The sequence below is a fragment of the Scleropages formosus genome, chromosome 14 (assembly GCF_900964775.1).
Source record: "Scleropages formosus chromosome 14, fSclFor1.1, whole genome shotgun sequence".
In the NCBI taxonomy this organism is placed as follows: Eukaryota; Metazoa; Chordata; class Actinopteri; order Osteoglossiformes; family Osteoglossidae; genus Scleropages; species Scleropages formosus.
The window spans coordinates 7647589-7668128 of record NC_041819.1 but is presented as its reverse complement, the minus strand read 5'-3'; the positions used below and the strand labels follow the sequence as shown (position 1 = coordinate 7668128).

The window sequence follows — 20540 nt, the reverse complement described above, 5'->3', positions numbered from 1 at the left end:
TCACGTCTGCAGCCATGTCTCCTTGTCTTAATGTAATGCAAAAATTGTACTTTTGCTGAGATGTACTTTGTTTTGGAAAAAAGCGCCTGCTAAATAAATAAATGTAAATGTAATGTAAATAAAGCTATACACACACACACACACACACACACTTTCAGAACCGCTTGTCCCATACGAGGTCACGGGGAACCGGAGCCTACCCAGCAACAAAGGGCGTAAGGGCGGAGGGGGAGGGGGCACACCCAGGACGGAAAGTAAAAATTCTCTGTAAGTCTTTTCAGTATGCATTCCATTTTTCATCAGTTGTCCAGTGTAGGGTCACTGTGTTCCAAATTCTGAAGGGTTCATTTCATTGTCATTTTTCATTTGAAACAACATTAAAATTAAGTCTGCTTTTACATTACTGAAAATAATAAAAAAAAATCTCTTCAGCTTCCTATCCAATGAGGATTGTTGACTGATTTGTCCCATTAGAATGTGTAACATTTATGGACATCACACAACACACTGTATGCAGCTCCTGGCCCAGGCCAGGGTGATATACCCTAACCCTAACCTGAAACCTGTAGACCACTGCAGCTCCATGGCACCTGGTCTTTCAGCCTCTGCCATCAGTCCTCATCAGCTGTTACAGAATGCTATGGCTTGACTTGCATTTGTCCTGCCAAAGCCCTCACATGTCTCCGCTTGTTGTAACTCTTGGCTTCCTCTAGGTGCCCATACTGAATTTAACACCCTAGTTATGACCTACAGTAGTGCTAAAAGACAGTGACCCTGATACCTACAGAACCTGATCGCTCCCTACACCCCAACCAGACAGCTACACTCCTCCACCTGTGCCAGCTTAGTGGTCCCACACATGAGAGGTCCCCAACTGATAGACTTTAGGTTCTTTGTTTTGGCTTTGACGTGTTGGAATGATCTCTCTCTTTCGCTCAGAACTGCTGAATCCCTCTCAATGTTCAAGAGCAGTTTCAAAAAACATCTCTTTGGGATCCTCTTCTCACGCAATCTCTTAACTGCTCTGTAAACTAACATTGTATCCTGTGTCACGCTCAGCTTTCATCTACCAATAAATTCTATATGCAACTTGCCGTGTCATGTGTGCCAGAAAAAAAAGGTGGTATTAGAAAAACTGACTTCGACAATTGCATGTCTGCATCGTGAGCTCCGAGTTGTACGTTGCTTTGGAGAAAAGCATCTGCTAAATGAAAAAATGTAAATATAAGATGGTAACTGGAAGTAAAGTGTGATGTGCACTTCAATCACACCGAAGGTTAAGTTCTGGTGAGTATGAGGAAGGAAGATCTTTTTCAACATGTAGTAAATGGAGTATGGAGTAACAAAGGAGTATGTCTGCACAGCAATTGCAAACAACTCAAATAACTGAAAATAAAAATATGTAGTCTTCACAAACTCATACTTAATGCTGACTTTTAACTGATTTATTCCATAAATATGTAAATAATTTGTCAGGTTGTTCTAGACCATCTAATCTCAGTCAAGTTAGAGAGACGCTGCAGACACTGTGGAAGTGAGCTGAAAACAGACGTGAAGAAAATACAAATAAAAGCAAAGATCTTTAAAAAATCTGTAACAAATTTACATTTATTCACTTATTTAACAACAGCTTTTTTTCCAAAAGTAATGTACATAAGAGCAATGTATTAACTACTACTGACACTTTTGTCCAAAGTGACTTAAAATATTAGACACCCCAGTAAAGACCCTACCATCTTTCACCCATTTCTACACCAGAGCGAACGTAACACACTCACAGTGCACACACACTGTGGCAAATTCAGTTTAAACACTGAATTCTTATCAGCTGTGGGAGGAAACCAGAGCACCAGAAGGGAACCAACACAAACAAGGGGAAACATGCAAACTCCGCACACAGCCAGCCAGATTCAAAAAAACAGTAATACAGGGAAAATTTTACAGTATCCGTGTATCGTGATGTTGTTTCTCTTGCTTTATGCCTGTGTTAAAGTGCTCTGTGTCACTCTGCGTGAGAAGAATGCCCTAAAAATAAATTGAATTGAATTTTACAGAGGGACAGTACTATATTGCTGCACCCAAGCTGATTTACAATTTTAGACCCATTAACTCAGCTGAGTACTGTACTGTGGTAACTGAGGATAGGTATATGCATAAACAGTGGGACGCGACCCGAAAACCTTCACGCTACAAGGCCAGGCCAGGCCAGGCAAAGGCTCACGAGCGACTGCGCGCGCTCACATGTGATAGAGCTGCGAACGTTCGGCTCTGCGGAAACAGCTCCGAGTGCTGAATGTCGCGCAGTTTGGTCCGTCACGGCCGCCGTCCTCTTTCCGATTTGGCCTGCTGCGCGCGCTCCCCGTATGTAGTTATTTCCGTTAGCCAGTTGCTACAGCAAGTAAACAGTGGTTCCAGCGATACTAGATCGGCAGATCGTAAATCCGAGTGCCGGACACACCGTCTAAACATGTCTGAAAAAGGAGAAGTTGATTTGACGGGGGCCAAGCAAAATACCGGCGTGTGGCTCGTAAAGGTTTGTGTGTGGGGAAGTTAGCGGGAGTGTAGCGAGGAGTGTGTGTGACTGTGAGTACCGTAGCGTAGCGTACGTACGCGGTACGGTACGGTAGTGGTCCGACTCTACTTCCCACACGAGTTACACAACTAAACATGTATTAATACTATATATAATATTATTACCCTGTTTGTTCGCTTTCTCGTTTTACAACAGTCTGGCTCCTTGACCTAGTTAGCTTGTTAAAACCCGGTTTCCTACTCCTGCACACCTCGGCCCAAGTATGTTGCTTTAAGTGTCACAAATGTGACGTCTTTAAAAGCGTTTAAAGGAGAACTTGTGTGTGTGAGAGACTACGTCATACAGTTTCCCGGGCCAGAGCGCTACGGCTACAGCCGTTTCACTTGTCTTGTACGGAGGAAGGTCCTCCAGACCGGCTGCTGTGTGTCTTAACTCTTTCACCTGAACTGTTCCTCCATGTGACACATAGGTGATGGTTTAAAAAAAAGTGATTACGTGGATCACATACTGCCCATTGCAGTTGGCATCTATATATGATACTATCATGTCTTTCACTTTGTTCAGTCTACTGACAGCAGTCTTTTATTTTCTATTTAACCACCAGCTTCTCTCAGTGAACCAGTAATTACGGTCAGCATCCATTATTATTGATTTAGTGTTATCATAGTTCACAAGATTCCATAATGAATTATTTTTTCCCCACTTATCTCGGTGTTAAATTGTGAATATGATTAAGATTTGTTTATGTATTGTTTTAGAGTCTGAACTAATCATTATATTTTTGCTATTAGTTACATGAGATGTTAATTTTATTTTTGGAGTGTTAAACTTCAGTCTGCAGTTGGTTTTTGTGGCGCAGCGGGTTTGGCCACGGCCTGCTCTCTGGTGGGTTTGGGGTTTGAGTCCTGCTTGTGGTGCCTTGTGATGGACTGGCGTCCCGTCCAGGGTGTGTCCCCTCCCCCTCCAGGCTTGTGCCCTGTTTTGCTGGGTTAGGCTCCGGTTTGCTGTGACCCCACTGGGGAAAAGCAGTTTCAGACTCAGTGTGTGTGTTGGTTTTTGTCTTCGCGTTTCGATGTCTACTGAGGTTTTAATGTGTAAGGTGCGGACTGTACGGACATTGAGACGCTTTCACTAATGTCCTAATGCAGGTGCCAAAGTATCTTTCTCAGCAGTGGGCCAAAGCACAAGGAAGGGGCGAAGTTGGAAAACTAAGGATTAGCAAGTAAGAATGTTCTCTTGCCATGTTCACATACTATCCCAGAACAGCAATGTTTTGTGTGATTAACACTGAAATGTGATGATTATTAAAATGTTGTTTGTAGTTGTGTGGAATATTTGCATGAAAATGTTAAACCTTTTATGAGCACATATGAGCTGACATCATCTTAAGATTTTTTTTTTTTTTTCCTTTTCTAAAGGAATCAAGGAAAAGCAGAAGTAAGTCTTGGTGCATTAATTACTGGAATTTTTTTTGTATCTCAGTGGTTTCAGTCTATGTGCAGTCATTAATGCTTTAAAGCTCTGGAGATGTAAGACTTTCCTCTATGAATCTGGATGTGATAATCTTTGGTGGCACAGCGGTCAGTGAAATGTGCTCTCCAGGTGTCTTTCACTCTGAACGAGGAGCTCACAGTGATCGACAGTGTTGGGGACAAAGGGTCACAAGTGCACGTCCCCAGGGAGCACCCGTTCACCATGCAGATGGTAGGAGGACAGACGCTGGCCGTATTCACGGAGACCTCATCAGGTAAGGCCTGGGGAGGTGTCATCACTGCTAATGCCATGGCAGAATTATCCACCCTCACTTAAACTTTTCAAATCTAATTATATATTTTATATTTTCACAAATATATTTGAGGCAGCAGGTAGGATATTGGTTAGATCTGCTGCTTTGTACTCAAAAGACAAATGTCTGAATCTTGCCTCCTACTGTATTAGCCTTGAGCAAAGTACTCAGCCTTCATTGCTTCAGTAAACATTACACAGCTGAATAAGTGGGTGGACAGCTGAGAGCATAATAGTTAGAGCTGCTGCCTTTGGACCCAAAGGTTTCAGGTTCGAATCTTGCCTGCAGCTGTAGTACCCTTGAGCAAGGTAGTTACCCTAAATTGCTTTAGCAGAATTATGCAGCTGTACAAATGGGTAAATAATTGTAGGTATACTAACAGTGTAAGTGACTTTGGAGAAAAGCATCAGCTAAATGAATACATGTAATACATGTAAATTAATAACTGGTAAGTAGCTTAGCAATGATAGTTGCTTTGGAAAAAAATCATCAAGAAAATTAGTAAATTTCAAATATGCATCACTCTTTGTTTCACAACAATTAGAATTCCATAGTTGACTTTAAAAAATGGATTTTTTTTGGGAGCTAAAGGGGGTTTGTACAGTCTGTTCTAATCCAGTGGATCTAGGCATAATGCTAGAAAAAATGAGTTATAAGAATTACATGCAAGACAAACATGGCACAAATATATTTTTACACACATTCATTCTTTTACATAATGCAGTGAAAATGTGCACCGTTAGACCTGTGCACATAAAGAACACATTGAGCACCGCTATATGATCCGAACGTCTGAAGAGATAATTTCCATTAATGGTGTGATTTGTAAATACATTTGTAAATTGTACTTATATTTTGCCCTTGTGGCTTTGTCCTCATGGAGTTTTATAACCAGTTCTGGCAAATGGCAAATACTGATTAAGTAGTTGCTAAGCAACAGGTTTTGCCACTGACTGTGCCAATGAATAGATGCTTGCTAAGATGTGCAGTGCTATTAAAAGCTTTTCTGTGCTTTCTGGGGGACTTTTCTGAATTGAGACCTTTATGAATTAGACTAAGTTATGAATTAAACACTTCAGACACGAGGAAATGTTCCAGTTACAGAAGTGATACAGACTACTTAGGCTGCCAAGTCCCACACAGAAATACTCTCCCACAACACAGTATTTTTATGAATGTTTACAGTTTGCTCTTTTTTATATCAAGATGCCACATACAGGGTAGATTCCGAAGTCCATCATTATTGGTTTATGTTTGCCTGAGTGACTATAAGGAAAAATATCACCACTCAATGAATGTTAAATTTCTACATTCACAAGGGAAATGATAGAGATTGATGTTAAGTGTATGAATGCCAACAGTTGTATATGTTAACTGACCTTTGAATTTTTTAGAAACTCCAGTGGTAAGTACAGCGTGTGGTCCATCGGGGGTGCCCTTAGTGATTCAGTGTGGACCCACCTTCATATGCTGTGCGTTGATCTTTTTGCTTGCTGCTCTCTGCTGGAAATCCAAACTGGTTTCAAGGGGGACTAATCTGTGTGACACATTGCTTGTAGCCTTGCTTGTTGCCCTGGGCAACTCTGTGACTTGAGTGTTTTCGCGATTGTGATCTGTTGCAGAATCGCACAGAGTCAATTTTGAACATGCAGGAACGTGCGTGTCTTCTACAAACGTGTGCCAAACTATTGCAGGTTTTGGTTGTGATGAGGGTGTACTCCGTGTCCCAGAAAGCCTAATGTAAGCACTGTGTTTTTAATTTCCAACCTTTCCTACTTTGTTCCATGCAGGTGAGATTGTAGAGCTAACCTTGGGTTTTGAGAATACATTTTTATTCTGATTAGCACATGATTTAGTCCTGAAACACCAGGTAAGATGACTGATAATAATTAACAAATTCAAAGGTGAGGTTCAGTAAAAGTCATCATACCCTGTGACTGTAGAGGACCAGGAGTTGTAACTCTTAATATTAAATGTCTCAGGCTGTCATCGGTAGCTAGTTCAAGTTTTTTGTGAGGACAACAAGCTTAAATCCCCCCCCCCCCCCACCTTATACTGTATATACATATTAATAGGACAGCTTGGTGAATTTATCTCCTTCACTGATTCCCATAGTGTAATTGGAAGCCATTGTGCTTTTTCAATCATCTTGCCATACTGATCTGTAATGAACCAGATGGCTTTCTGATGGTTTCCCGTCTGACAGCAGCTTGCCTGAGTTGAGTAATCTGCGATCCCTCTAATTGTCAAAGCACCCATGTCCTGAGAATACTGGTGTGTGTGTGTGTGTGTGTGTGTGTGTGTGTGTGTGTGTCTCAGCTTTGCTTTTGAAATCACATCTTTGTTCCTTTGATTTTCCTACAGCGTTCCCTTATTATTAGGTTGTATCTGGTATCTAAAATTAAGAGGCTGAGCTGAATTAATGTGGTCTGTAATCGAGAGAAATGGGTCCATTCGCTCCCTCAAGCTTATTAACGTGGTAGTGCTGTTTACCTGGCTGCTGACCTCTGTCCAGCTTGCTTTTTGTAGTTCCTTTGCACAAAAGATGCACTTACGTGTTGTGCGTGAAAAGAATGGCTAGAAAATATTTTGACCCATGGAAAAATGTTTAATATGTTTTAATTCATGTTTGAACAGAGGGTGACACTAATGTAATAAAAGTCTTAAAGGCTGAGCTATTGGTCTCAGTTGAATTGTTACCCAAAGCAATAGAGAGGTATTATCTAAATATACACCGATCAGCCAAAGCATTAAAACCATCTACCTTCTATGTGTAGGTCCCCCTCGTGCTGCCAAAACGGCTCTGACCTGTTGAAGCATGGATTCCACAAGACCTCTAAAGGTGTCCTGTGGTAACTGGCACCAAGACATTAGCAGCGGGTCCTTTAAATTCCGTAAGTTGCGAGGTGGGGCCCCCATGGATCAGACTTGTCTTTCCAGCACATCCCACAGGTGCTTGATCAGATTGAGATGTGGGGAATTTGGAGGCCAAGTCAATGCATTGAACTCTTGGACATGTTCCTCAAACCATTCCTGAACAATTTTTGCAGTGTGGCAGGACACCTTAGCCTGAGGCCACTGCTATCAGGGAATGCCGTTGCCATGAAGGGGTGTACGTGGTCTGCAGCAATCTTTAGGGAGATGGTACGTGTCAAAGTAACATCCACATGAATGTCAGGACCCAAGGTTTCCCAGCAGAACATTGTCCAAAGTATCACACTGTCTCTGCCAGCTTGCCTTCTTCCCATAGTGCATCCTACTGCCATATCTTTCCCAGGTAAACGGCGCACGTGCACCCGGCCATCCGTATGATCTAAAAGAAAACATGATTCATCAGACCAGGCCACCTTCTACCATTACTTCATAGTCCATTTTTGACACTCGCATGCCCATTGTAGGTGGTTTCCAGGGTAGATGGGGTCAACCTGGGCACTCTGACTCGTCTGCAGCTATGCAGTCCCATACGTAGCAAGCTGCGATGCGCTGTGTGTTCTGACACCTGTCTATCATGGCCAGCGTTATGGTTTTCAGCAATTTGTGCTACAGTAGCTCATCTTTGGGATCAGACCAGACGGACTAGCCTTCTCTCCCCACGCGCATCAGTGAGCTTTTAGTGCCCATGACCTTGTTACAGTTCACCGGTTGTCCTTCCTTGGACCACTTTTGGTAGGTACTAACCACGGCATACCAGGAACACCGCACCAGACCTGCCATTTTGGAGATTCTCTGACCCAGTTGTCTAGCCATCACAATTTAGCCTTTATCAAAGTCGCTCAGATCCTTGCACTTGCCCATTTTTATCTCTTCCAACACATCAAATTCAAGAACTGGCTAAGATATTCCAACCCTTGACAGGTGCCATTGTAACAAAATAATCATTGTTATTCACTTCACCTGTCAGTGCTTTTAATGTTATGGCTGATCAGTGTATATGACACACAAAGACTTTAAGAATACGGTACCAGTCAAACGTTTCAGTACACATGGGCAGCCTGGGCAATACTTGTATAGGATGCTCTGGGCAGAAGAGTGAATGCAAAGCAATCCAGTGTCCTGCTGTTTTGGGATCTGCTTCAGAAGATCTGGGAAAATATGATGGCTGATTTTTTTTGGATCAAATTTGTTAACAAAACACAATGTCTAGCATCTATACTCAAACTTTTCACTGGTACTATATGTTTGATGGTCTTGTTCATGGGTAGTGTTTTGGATCAGTTACTTTGTCCTGTGCAGATCTCTTGATGAAAAGAAGGACTTTCTGGGATTTTGGCTTCTGTGTTCTCCGCATGCTGTCCTAAATGAGGTTGCGGGTGCTTGCTTTGTGCTGTAGCACATAGCGCGGTCCACCATATTGCTAGCGTTGCTTGGCTAATGGAGTGCCGGAGGGCAGAGCAGAACGAAGCCTGCGTGAGCTGCAAGCTGGTCAGCAATTGTCCATTGACGGCGGCACATTCTCCTTCCTTAGGGCAGTCAGAAGAGAGGTCTGACAGCAGTGTTCCAGGTGAGTCGTCCTCCTATCCCTTCCTTCCTCTCTCCCTCTCCCTTCATCCTTCTGTCACCAAGAGCTCTGACTTGGGCTGGAGACATCCCACGTGTTTCTTGATGGATCAGCTTCCTCAGACGCGTTGGTGTTTAATGAGGTTGAAATGTGATCCCCCTCATCCCCACTCATTTTGGGTTTGTAATGACTCAGTTGAGGTGACTAACAGTTGACACAGCTTGGAGTCTCATTAGCACCAGTCCAGTTTACTCCCACTTCAACCACTTTTTGCCTGAGGATTACACCTTCTTTGGTTAATGAGATCCTCTCGGTCTGTCTGTCACACTCAGTCACCGGGACAGAAGTACAATGGCAGCCTTGGAGTAACTGTTTAGGGTGATTAATGACTTTATGAAGATGTTGGTGTCGTATCTGAACCAGACAGGAGTACTATAAACTTATACTAATTAGCAGCACATAGTCATTACATGTAAAAATCTGGCCCCTGACTAATATTGTTTTATTATGTGGATTGAAAACATCTTTGTGTGGCTTTGATGTTTTATTTTACCCAGAATAAGTGAGCTTGAACAGACCGTCACATGACACATTTCCTTTTAGTGTCACTGGTGGGTTTCCGAATGCGTGATCATGTTTAATATCTTCTGTCATTTGCACACATTTGTTCCTTGCACTTTCTGTTAATGAGGGTGCTGTGTAGAAATTTACAGTTCCTGCTGAACTTATAAACTAAAACGAGTTGAGAAACATGACACTGTGCAAAGTCCTTCTGTTATCACAGTAGTGTGGTTTCTATAGCTACTAACCCTTTCAGTGAGGACAGTGCAGTTTCTATAGCTACTGAGCTTTTCATTATAAGCTCTACAGCAGAGTTATAATAAATTTCAATGAACACAGTACAGTCTTTGTACCTCCTAAATGGAAGAACGTTATGAAAATGTGTATATGGAAGTAACATAGCATTGCAGACGTGGATACTTGCATGTTTAATCATTTTTTCATATAGCATCGCTGTCTGATATTGGAGATAAGTGGTATACAGGTCTTTAGTGGTTATCCATTAGTAATTAATTAGGTTATTGCTAATTGGCTGCACTCTATAAATACAATCACTGCAGTCCCAATACATGGTGTCAATTTTATTTTTTTTATCCTGACTCACAAACCCATAATTTACAAATACTGATCACTTCACAACTACAAATGAGACAGCAGACATACACCATGAGACACATGATTATATGTATGCAGTATTCCACTGTAACTTAGTCTTCCTTTTGAACATCACCATTGAATATCGAGTAAATGGCATGGCGATTGAAAGCGTTTTTAGTACTAATAACAAGCAAGACGTTTCTCTACCACATAGCAATTCAATTTTCATTTTATGCTATTGAATGCTTTAGTGATACTTCTACTGGCCAAAAATTAGGTTAAAAAAGCAAAGCCCGTCTGCCTGAAAGATACATACCTACCTCTGTTGTGGATACAGGTGAAATTTGATAAAAGTGACAATCAAATCTAAGCCCTGGCTAGAGATGCACAAAACTGACAAAGTATCTGGCTCTAGTCCCAAAAGCTGCGAGTTAATGTTCAGAAAGGAAGTACTGTGAAAAGTATTGTCTTCTACAAATGCCCTGTTGATCGCAGACACCACTGAGGAACATAAGCCCCCAACCCACCCCCAGGCTCACTTGACAAAGTGCAAAGCCTCACACTGCACCGCAGAGCCATGGCTGCTGTCCAGGCTGGTGAGGAGACGGTAGCCCCCTCTGAGTGCCAGCATCATTATCTCCAGTTTCAGACTCTCTGGAGTGCACACAAAGGTGCTGTCCTTCATTATGATCAGCCTGGAGCCCGTTTCCGACTTGATGAAGTGGCGAAACTGAATGGTGTTGGGCGAGACTTCAAACTCCTTGGGGAAGCCATCCAGCCGGCTCTTGGAGACCTGCACCAGCCGCCCTTTTACCGCCTCGATCAGGTTGGGGTCACTGCAATAGACCTTGAGGCCTTGAGAGCGCTCATGGGTGTCGGTCACCTCTAGGAACGCGGGCTCCTGCCGAGCAGCCTGCTGCTGCTCCCATTCCCGCACAGCCTGGACCAGCGCTCCTAAATGGTAGAACTCTGCTTCCCGCCGCAGTAGCCCCGCCTCTTTGAAGTCATTGGGCAGCAGCAGCTCCCCTAGCCGCAGGAAGTTCAGGACGTGGCGAAAGACGTGGCCGTCCCGGTCAATGAAGGTGTTCCCCATTGAGTCCACATGCTGCACGGGCTTCTTCCCGTTGGCGATCTCTTCCAGCAGGGAGCCCTGGTGTTTGGCCAGAGTCTGCCTCAAGGCAGCGTACAAGTGGCCTCCCACATTCAGGGTTATGGTGCTGGACGACGACCTCTTAATGCTCTTGCTGGGCTGCAGCAGGTCGGGATTGAGGTGCTTCACTTGGTTCTCCATCCTTGTGAGGTTCCAGTGTGCGGTGCGCCTGACTCGCAGCCTCCCACACTGCCATGTGAGCGAGCGAGCGAGCGGGCAAGCAAGTGAGCGAGCAGGGGAGCGGCAGAGCTCTGCTGGCCTTGAGAGGGAACAGCGAAGACTGCCAGTAGCGTGGGAGCCTTACAGAGGCGCTCTACCGATGGTGGGGGGGCAGGGTGGGCTTCGCGAAAGGGAGAGCTTCATGGGAGGGATACTCGTTTGCCCTCTGTACTGAAGGCAGGATTTAAACGCCTTGTGGCACTGTTAATCTTATGCCTTCTGTTCACTCAGAGAAGAGCAGAGGAAACACTAATTGAATTATTTGGGTGGAGTGAAAATGGAGACATTTGTTAGCAGTGATTATACTGTACACAGTGGGATAGCATCGTAGGATCTGTATACCTTCATCCTGTAAGCTAAAACTCTTAACTCTTGCTTAATGCAGTATGTTACATCTTCCCTTTAGGACATCAATACAAGAAAATGTCCTTTTTCCTGAAGATTGGTGTAAAAATGAGTGTGAAAACTAATTACAGCCTGGCAGTAGTCGCTGTTTTCCCTAGAGCTGACTGGCTGTCGGCCCGTCTCAAAGGGAAATGGCCTTTACGGTGAGCATCAAACCTTGTTACGCAGAACTGTTGGGCTTAAGATTGGCTTGTTTAAAGCTGGTTAACAGGTACTTGGCTGGTGAACTTGGATTCTAACTGTAGATGAGTAAGAAGAACAGGTGAAATTTGGGATTGGGAGTTGGATTCAGTAGAAATCATCAGTTAAATGTCTAATCAAAAGTGGGAGTATTTTGAGGATGTTGATCATTTAACACAGTATGTAACAAAAGGTATTCTGCTTGCAATTTAACAGCATAGTTGGTGCTGGTGCCTCACAGCTTCTGAGCTGTGAGCTCGATCGTCGGTTTGAATCTGGCTCACTGTGAAATTTTCATGTCATCTGCATATCAGTTTTCCTCTCAAAGTGCAAAGATATGCAGAACAATGCGATAGTAAACCACTTCTGTACTGTACTTTAGTGTGATACCCATACAAACAGTTACCAAGAGTTTACTTTGACTTGATGTCACTTACCATACCCTATCTTGCATGCGCTTTACAACCTGTAATGTGTTACTGCAGTTATGTCCAATAATAAAGTAAGGCTTAATATCCAAGTACAAGTTTTTGCTTTGAAACAGTCTCTCTGTGATGCAAAGTAACGTTGTCACATGTATTTAAAGGCTAAGGTTAGGTTACTGCACTGACTTTATTCTTGTTTATCCAAGAAGGTCCTTTACCCCTTTCCCAATTACAGGGAAAATATCGTATGGTACCTGAAATCCTCTGATTCCATTGAAATTCTGGTAAACAGAGATTTTGCATGTTTCAGGAGTCTTTTGTACAACTACCTCTGCTCAGGATGAGAATATTAAGTAATGCTCTTGGTTGTTTTCTAGCTGTACAAGAACGATGGATATGTATTTATCTTGTGTTGATTATGAAACAGTCAATATCTCATTAGTGCTAACCATTGATGTTAAAGGCAAAACATCATTGACGGTCCATAATATACGTGGGTTGTGCCACGCATGCAAAAATGTGTGACATTTCAAAATTGATGAGGAGGTGACAGAATATGAAGAAAACACTGAGGATCGGGTAGCATTGCCTTTTGGTTGTGCTGTCCAGATGTGCAATGCTGAGAGGCAGCTGGTGATGGTTTGGGTGGGGTGGCAGCAGGGTGGGTGGAGAGCCACTGGAGGAGTTGTGTTAAGTCTGGATAGGGGTGATGGATGGCCATGCAACTAGTACATACCGTGAGAGTTGTCTTCTTTGATTAAGGTCACGCAATTGCCCAAATGGAGTGCTCTCAGTGTAATTCCGAGACAAGCGAGGGCCTCAATTATTGGCGGGGGCTGTATTCGGCTGATTACTGTCGTGAAATGCACATGTAGGCGTGTTCATGGCATTGTTCCAGAAGAGTTGAAGTACTCATCAAATAGTTTTCTCCAATTATTACAAGAGAGTAATTGCTGTGAAGGATTTTTCTCGTAGAGAGTTTGCACCCTACAACAAAGTGTGTGGAAAATTATTTATTTGTTGAGAAAAATAAACATGACTGATTCCAGAACAGTTGTGCTATCGGTACCGTGTCTGACTGTTTGGAGATTTGGCTTTCAAAGGCCCTTTATGTGTACTGTTGCTCAGGGTTTGTATAAAGAGCCAACAAATGGTGCATGTTTTATGTGGACAAATGAAGGCTTTTGTGTGCCTTGTGTAAGTAGCAGCAGGGGGTGGGAGTGAAAATGACTCACGCATTGTAGTGGTCCGGCAGAGTGCCAAGTTGTTCTTGAAATGCAGTGCTGTTTTTTTTTCCTTTTAGCAAGTTAGAGTGGATTTTCTAGCAAACATTTTTGCAACATTTGGCGCTGTGATACATTTAGAGCCCTTTCTGTCTGACGACAATCAACAAGTGACTAGCTGGACAGAAGAGTTAAAGCTGGAACGTAAGCCTCCCTCAATGAAGACGATGTGTATGAATGCACGGGTGAAAGGTCCGTGCACTCCACTGGAGTGACAACGAGCGATTGATGGTCTCTTTCTTCTGAAGATAAGATCGCCCTGGAGGGAGTGGTGGTCCAGCGTGCCGAATGCAGACCTGCAGTCAGCGACAGCTACATGAGATTAAAGAGGTTGGTATTGTCGGATTGCGTGGCAGCTGCCCTCATCTTAGCCAGTCTTCCACCCACACGTAATTGCCATTTCAAAATGTCATTTAATTTAGCACAGTGGAAATTATATGGTTCTTTTCGTACTTCGCTGTCATATATCCATTATGACGCCAAGAGAAAGAGCGATGACTGTTCCCAGTGTTGTGGACTGAAGCCTTTCTGACTCTGATTGTGCCTCCAAACGAGGGGCTGTCTGAGGCTGTCTTTCTGCCCTTCTCTGCCGAATGCAGGCTGCAGATTGAGGAGTCCTCCAAGCCGATGCGTCTGTCGCAGCAGCTGGACAAGGCTGTTACAACCAACTACAAGCCTGTAGCCAACCACGCCTACAATGTAAGTTCCTCACGTGCACCTGCATTTGAATGTGCCGCTCTGTGGGTATGGCGCGTGATGGACCCAGCTGTGTTTGTGGTGCATTGCACAGGTAGAGTATGAGAGAAGGAAGAAGGAAGAAGGCAAGCGAGCACGAGGAGACAAGCAGCAAGTGCTGGACATGCTGTTCTCTGCATTTGAGAAGCACCAGTATTACAATATCAAGGACCTGGTTGACATTACCAAGCAACCTGTGGTGAGTGGCTTTGGCGCACACAAACCAGTTCGCACCAGCTCGATGCGTGTGGCGTATGGAGTCGCACCTTTGTTTTTGGTCTATGAGTTGAATTATCGCGTAGCTTATGTGGAGTTCCAGTCAAAAGTTTTAGCACTTACTGGAAACTCCAACCCATTCAGCAGTCAGTTAAGTTTGATGAGTGCAGCAGTTTCCAAAGATGTAGGACTCTTTTGTGTGGTTTTGCTTTCACTCTTCTGTCCGGTTCATCCCATACAAGTACTGCCCAGGTTGCACAGGTGTACTCACTTTTCACTGATACTGTATGTGCAACAAACCTTACTTGAAAGCATGTACTACATAATTAATTTGTACTGTACCTATTTATGAAATTTTGTAACACTACAACAGACAACACTTTTTGTTTCTGTTCCAGTCAGTAATGGCTGTAATGATTTAAAATACAAAATGAGCCTTTTTTGCTGTATTGGTAATGTCTGATTTAAGTAAAAGGAAGTAAGGTTATTTTCTTTCAGGTTTCCTTTAACGGCAAGTCTAGGTGAGGGGAAATGGTCTTTGAAGCAAAAAGGAAGTGAGATCTGGCATTCTGAGGAGGGAACTTGTGATTTTCAAATGTCGTAGACCTTGTATCACACATTGGTAATTTGCATTAAGTTTGAGTTAAGATTTTTTTTTTTCTTTTTTACATCCTTTTTTCACTGTAGACCTTCTTGAAGGAGATCCTGCGTGACATTGGTATCTATAACATCAAGGGCACCCATAAGAACACCTGGGAACTGAGGCCAGAGTACCGCCATTATCAGGGGGAGGCGGAAAAGAGTGACTAGCGGGTATATCATGCATCTGTCTAGAGCTGTGCCCTTGTGTTTTGTATTCAGCTCAAGGACTACTCAAAGGGAACTTTGACTTTCTTGTCCTGGAACCTTTTTCAAACATTGAACTTGACTTTCAGATTTTTTGGAACAAGAACTTGTTTTCCTGATTTCTTAATAGCAGAATACTGTGAGTTGTTATGAAAATGTACCAATTGTTTTCCATATTTTTAGAAAATCATAAACATTAAATCAGTATTAAGTTGAATGGCTTTATACAGATATGCAGGTTCTGTCATTTAATATCTTGACACCATAATGAGGATCCCACAGTAATGTGATGCATTGATTGGTAGTGTAGTGTTGCTTTAGAAAAGATTTTGTAAATATTGTAAAATAAAAAAAAAAAACTGAAAAACATGTGCTCTTCTGTTAAAGTAGCAGAAAGATATTGAAAACTGTAATGCAGTGTCAACTTTCCCAGTGTTACTTCTATTTTTAACATCTGGTTCATTTAATCCTTGAGTGGGGAGAGTAAACTCCTTGTATCTTAGTATAGATGCTCTGCACTGTGTGGTGTAGTAAATCAGTGCTTCCATGTAGCGAAAATGATTGCCGGACAAAATATTAAGACATTTTGAAAGGTAAGAGTTCAAAGATAGCTGCATTTGTTCTCAGGAGAAGCCTCACACAGATAAGCCAACCACTCAGTTCTGACTCTACAATGTTAAGATACAAGAGTAATGTTATTTAATGATTATTTTGGAAAATGTCCACACGTTTTCTTCCTTTGATTGACTGGCATTCTAGAAAGCCCACTTTTCCAGCAAGCAGTTGTGAAGAAATCATCCTCCCACTCACTGTTGGAGTGGTATGTTTTGGGCTTTTTACAGCCTGGTCCTGCACTAATAAATAAATGTGCTAATGATTTGGTTTACGCTGCTGACGTTAACGGCTTCTTGCTGTTTCATTGCCGCCAACTTGGCCTGGGTGAGTGTGGTAAGTACACAGTTGACCTGTGGAGTGCTTCTCTTGAGTGACTCACTCTTCAGGGGCTGTACTTTGGTTCTCCAAAGAGATGATAGTTACTATAGTAACAGTTGCTATGGAAATGCTGGGATGCCACTACATCAGAACAGCTGTCAGCGGTAAGTGGGGGGGCCTTATTATAGTCAAATAGTTATAAATTGCATATAGTCCACTTAGCCAAACTATATCCTGCACACCCTGATTGGGGTGTGGAGTCTAAAAAGGCATATTGTACAGGCTAAATCTGGTACTGGTAAAATTAAATTAGGGGTTGTCATATTCCCCAGCAGAAATGCTTATAAATGTGTTGCACCTGTTCAGAGTGAAAGTGCCTTCTCATTTCATCTTACATCAGCTTGTTAATATAGCTAACATTTATTTTTAGACTCAGGTTCTTGTCTCCTTTACTCTTATTGGTTTTCTTCAGAGGAGTAATCAACAGAAACTGCAGTCAGTGCTAGGAACTATCAGTTCTAAATGCTGGAAGATGCACAACTCCAGTGTGATGCTATTTACAGCCATTGTAGAAGTCACAAAATGTACATTTGTCCATTTCCAGTTAAATGACATTTCACTGCCTGAATTGGATCCCCCTGCCCCATTCACTTTTTGGCTTAGCAATAACCCATGTCAAGAACATATTGAAGCACTTTTTGAAAGTCAGGAAATATGCAACATGTTAAAATTCATGTTTATTTTACATCATGGTATAATCTTTCTTTGCAGGGGCACTGTAGTTGATAAAATCCTAAATCCCTTTTTTCAGAAGCATTACATCTGATTCAGCTATAAAGAAAACAGTGATGTGTCAGGGTTTCAGCTGAAGCACACAGCAACTTGTCCTTGGAGGACAATTCCTTTCCACAAGTCTCCCCCTGTACTAATTCAGACTTACAATGGTTGTGCTACATAGAGACCTGCCAGAAATTGTTTCATCACTGGATAGCCATTCAAAATAACTCCACTCCAAACAAAGGGCCAATGAAATCCACTTGACCTTTGAGTTGCACTGATGAGAAGCAGCAAGCAGCAGAGATGAAATTCTACCACATCCTCAAACATCACTGTAAAAAAAAGAAAGTATTCATGTTTGTACACTTTCAAAATTAAGTGAAATCTGCAGTTTCTTCTGCATGAGACTCACAAATACAGCAGACCTGGCAGCCAATTTTAACAGGATGTTTTCCTCAGGTCAATCCATCCTGCCACTTGACAGTCAGAAAGCACAAAGAATTTTATCTTGCATCCGAGTGCAAACCCAAAAGCCAAGGCAATCCGCTTCAGGTCTATCAGTGGATGCCTGGGATAGTGAAGACTGCCCATTAAGTGTAAAGCTTAATGTGGTTTTCCTACCAGCGTAAAGGAAACTTACACATTTCTCAATCTCCAGACCATCTTTGAAGAAGATCATGTATGGGGTAACACCATCCTCACGGTAATCTAGCAAGCCTACCATACCCTCTGGGTTCATGGACTCGCCTGTGAAAAACTAAGAAAAGAAAAGAGTTATATTCTCATTCCAACCCACACAGACAGGCAAGTCATAAGGTCCCATATTACCTGGTAGTTTTTCATGTTTGCCATGATCTTTTTGATTACTTCTTGTGCACCAGTCATGAAGGGCTTGACTCTCTCTGGGTGGCACTCTTCCAACTTGGCTTTTAATCTGTCAAGACCACAAAAAAAAAAAAAAAAAAAAAACAGTAAAGAGCCTAGACATCTGACAAAAATAGCATAAAGTGCTTAAATGTTCTAAAGCTGAACTATTGTTTGCGCAACTGCAGACAAAGACTGCTCTTAAACCAAGCTGAGAAATGGGACACTCACAACTTCATATACTCTTTAATGTAGGCTTTGTAGCTCTCTTTCGTGAAACTTGTTTCCTGCAGTTTGTGGTTTAGGATGATGTCTATCCCCTTAACTGTGCTGGACTCGCAACCTTCGTCCTGGGCCTCGGCAGATGCGTTGCCGCCGATGAGGGAGTCGTCAATGTTTTCTTCTCTGGTGACCATCTGAGTGAACACAAGGATGGGACAAAACACTTTTTCCACCTTCATCCATGTGAACTAGATTATATCTGCTTCCTTGCACTCATGGTAATCAGGCTGAAATCCAACTTCCGGTACAGAACCCTTCATCAAAACACAACCTGCATCATACAAATTCCCCAGCTATATAAACTGGTAAATCAGTCCTTCAGCATAGAAACCTGACACTATAACTTGAGTTATGTTAACTTTGGGATTTGCAGAATGTTCACTGCACAAAGCCCTATCACTGCTGGGCATCACAGGGGAGGTGAAGAGGAAGGCCATCAGATCAGCTACTGAAGCTGCAGAGAGCACAACTAGGCAGCTCTGGATTAAGAGAGCAGATCTGTGGTTAGTTGCTGCTGGGACGCAAGTCACGACTTGATCAACCCCACCTGGGTTGCCTGGGCGAGCGTGTCTGATGTTGAAAGACCCGAAACACCCAATGACTCCAGATTACATCACAGATGATGTGTCCCAGGCATTCTGCGGAAGTGATCTTGTAACTGGATGTGTTAACTAATAAATTTTAATCTCACATCAATAGGAATACACAAAAACACAACTAGAGCATTCTAAATGTTACCGAAACGTGGAACTCAGTACCAAAGCTCCTTGACCTACAACTTTTCAACTTTATGATGGTGAGGTGGATGTAGACATTCAGTAGAAACCATACTTGAAATTTTGAATTTTGATCCACCCCCCAGACAAGCGATATGCGGTGCGATACCTTCATAATGCCGGGCAGCGGCAGTAATCTGCATCTCCTAGTCTACTACGCAATTTTTATACAGATTGCCCCTGTATCTACGTTGTATTTTGCACATCCATAATGTCACAGAAACACCTATCTGTGTCTCCTGATACTGGAGGGAAGAAGAAGAGAGGGCAATTACTCCTGAGGAGATACTCAGGACTGACCAGCATTAAGGCAGCAAGCCTATAATAACCATTGCACCTATCCTAGGCTATGATGTTTGATGTATTAAATGCATTTTTCAACATACGATGGGTTTTACTGAACGTAACCCCACTGTAAGTTGGGGGCCACCTGTATATATGAGCAGTAATCATAGAATTGATGTGACTCCCAAACATCCCACAGAAACAGGATGGCGCAATGGTCAAAAGCACAACTCAACACCTCATACCACACTGCCAATTAAAACACTAGTAGGGTTTACTTGTTAACACTCCTTACCTTTCCCTCAATTTCATACAACATTCCATTTTCACGCTCGGTGATTTTGTAGATATCCGAGAACATCTCGTCTCCTGTTCGAAATAAAGAATAAGGTGAATAAGAAGGGTTAATTTAATCACCAAAACCAACAGAAATGTTGGAACTATGTACACAGTGAGTGGAAACAACCTGCACGTTCATGAAGTGAATTCACTCCTCGTTATTCCAGCAGGCTGCAGTGCCAGTTACTTGTTAGTTCGCCATGTCATAGTATATAGGGCATAGATTCGTAAAATCTCCCTCGTAGATCCTCATTAAACAAACCATTCACTCAGCAACCATCCCAGAACAGCACAGCAGTGCGTGTCCGTGAAGAGTAGAGGAAACTTTTGGACAGAGAACGAAGCGAAACAAGGCAAGCCACGTCCGGGAACCGGCCCGAGGCGGAGGCTCCATCATGGGGGAAGGCCTCAGCCAATACAGAGACAGAAAAGACTCGAAAACGCTCCGCAAACGATCCGTAATCACGAAAATGGTCCGCGTAACAGAGCGAAAGACAGCATGCGGGCCGAGAAGAGCGGTTCTCACCGGAGATTATGTCCTTGTAGATGATCATCCTGTCGGATTGGCCGCGCCGCACGGACGGATCAAGCGCTCTGCTAAAAAGGAGAGTCTCGTGCTTTCCTCCCCGCTTAGATAGCAGCCCTCGCGGTGACGTGTCGTCGCAGTGATGTCATCACAGTGCGCCGCTATTTCTTATACAGCGCCTCCGCCGTGCGGAGCTGTTAAGCAGTACGAGACTGAGGAATAAAAAGAATAAAGACAGCTTTTGTTCTGTGTTACCGCTCTTGGACATAAGTAGACAATAAATAGGTTATCATATCGAAACTATTATATGGGCAATTTTCCCTT

General features: G+C 42.9%; 3 protein-coding genes and 1 non-coding gene across 5 annotated transcripts; 1 reads left to right on the top strand and 3 right to left on the bottom strand.

Annotated features, from left to right (window-relative positions):
• Positions 1–2349: 2349 nt before the first annotated feature.
• Positions 2350–16997, top strand: gtf2f2b (general transcription factor IIF, polypeptide 2b). 2 transcript variants are annotated; one of them, XM_018729367.2, is made up of 9 exons: positions 2350–2533; positions 3682–3755; positions 3952–3970; positions 4136–4280; positions 8785–8820; positions 13886–13967; positions 14237–14336; positions 14428–14571; positions 15276–16997. In XM_018729367.2, the coding sequence occupies exons 1-9, from the start codon at positions 2468–2470 to the stop codon at positions 15396–15398; spliced, it is 789 nt and encodes a 262-aa protein (XP_018584883.1). In that variant the 5' UTR covers positions 2350–2467; the 3' UTR covers positions 15399–16997. The 2 variants fall into 2 exon arrangements, with proteins under 2 accessions (XP_018584883.1, XP_018584884.1); XM_018729368.2 differs by lacking the exon at positions 8785–8820.
• LOC108920457 (BTB/POZ domain-containing protein KCTD4-like) lies at positions 9034–11692 on the bottom strand. Its single transcript, XM_018729218.2, has 2 exons — positions 11656–11692; positions 9034–11424 (listed from the first exon to the last, which is right to left on the bottom strand). The coding sequence occupies exons 1-2, from the start codon at positions 11690–11692 to the stop codon at positions 10511–10513; spliced, it is 951 nt and encodes a 316-aa protein (XP_018584734.1). The 3' UTR covers positions 9034–10510.
• An 83-nt stretch (positions 16998–17080) lies between the features above and the next one.
• On the bottom strand, positions 17081–20323 carry LOC108920549 (translationally-controlled tumor protein homolog). Its single transcript, XM_018729369.1, has 6 exons — positions 20217–20323; positions 19647–19720; positions 18240–18424; positions 17973–18078; positions 17785–17901; positions 17081–17476 (listed from the first exon to the last, which is right to left on the bottom strand). The coding sequence occupies exons 1-6, from the start codon at positions 20242–20244 to the stop codon at positions 17474–17476; spliced, it is 513 nt and encodes a 170-aa protein (XP_018584885.1). The 5' UTR covers positions 20245–20323; the 3' UTR covers positions 17081–17473.
• Positions 17589–17714, bottom strand: LOC114912246 (small nucleolar RNA SNORA31). Its single transcript, XR_003798174.1, has one exon. It is a non-coding gene; the product is annotated as a small nucleolar RNA SNORA31 (small nucleolar RNA).
• Positions 20324–20540: the final 217 nt, after the last annotated feature.

What these genes read in the sequence shown, in the direction of transcription:
- gtf2f2b (XM_018729367.2), top strand. Translation starts at nt 2,468, where the DNA reads ATGTCTGAAAAAGGAGAAGTTGATTTGACGGGGGCCAAGCAAAATACC. An exon ending in ATTCACGGAGACCTCATCAG is followed by an intron (nt 4,281 to 8,784) that starts GTAAGGCCTGGG and finishes CTCCTTCCTTAG; the next exon opens with GGCAGTCAGAAGAGAGGTCT. An exon ending in GTCTGACAGCAGTGTTCCAG is followed by an intron (nt 8,821 to 13,885) that starts GTGAGTCGTCCT and finishes TTTCTTCTGAAG; the next exon opens with ATAAGATCGCCCTGGAGGGA.
- LOC108920457 (XM_018729218.2), bottom strand. Translation starts at nt 11,692, where the DNA reads ATGAAGGTATACAGATCCTACGATGCTATCCCACTGT. An exon ending in CTACGATGCTATCCCACTGT is followed by an intron (nt 11,425 to 11,655) that starts GTACAGTATAAT and finishes CGCCTCTGTAAG; the next exon opens with GCTCCCACGCTACTGGCAGT.
- LOC108920549 (XM_018729369.1), bottom strand. Translation starts at nt 20,244, where the DNA reads ATGATCATCTACAAGGACATAATCTCCG. An exon ending in TGTATGAAATTGAGGGAAAG is followed by an intron (nt 18,425 to 19,646) that starts GTAAGGAGTGTT and finishes GTGTTCACTCAG; the next exon opens with ATGGTCACCAGAGAAGAAAA. An exon ending in ATTAAAGAGTATATGAAGTT is followed by an intron (nt 18,079 to 18,239) that starts GTGAGTGTCCCA and finishes TGGTCTTGACAG; the next exon opens with ATTAAAAGCCAAGTTGGAAG.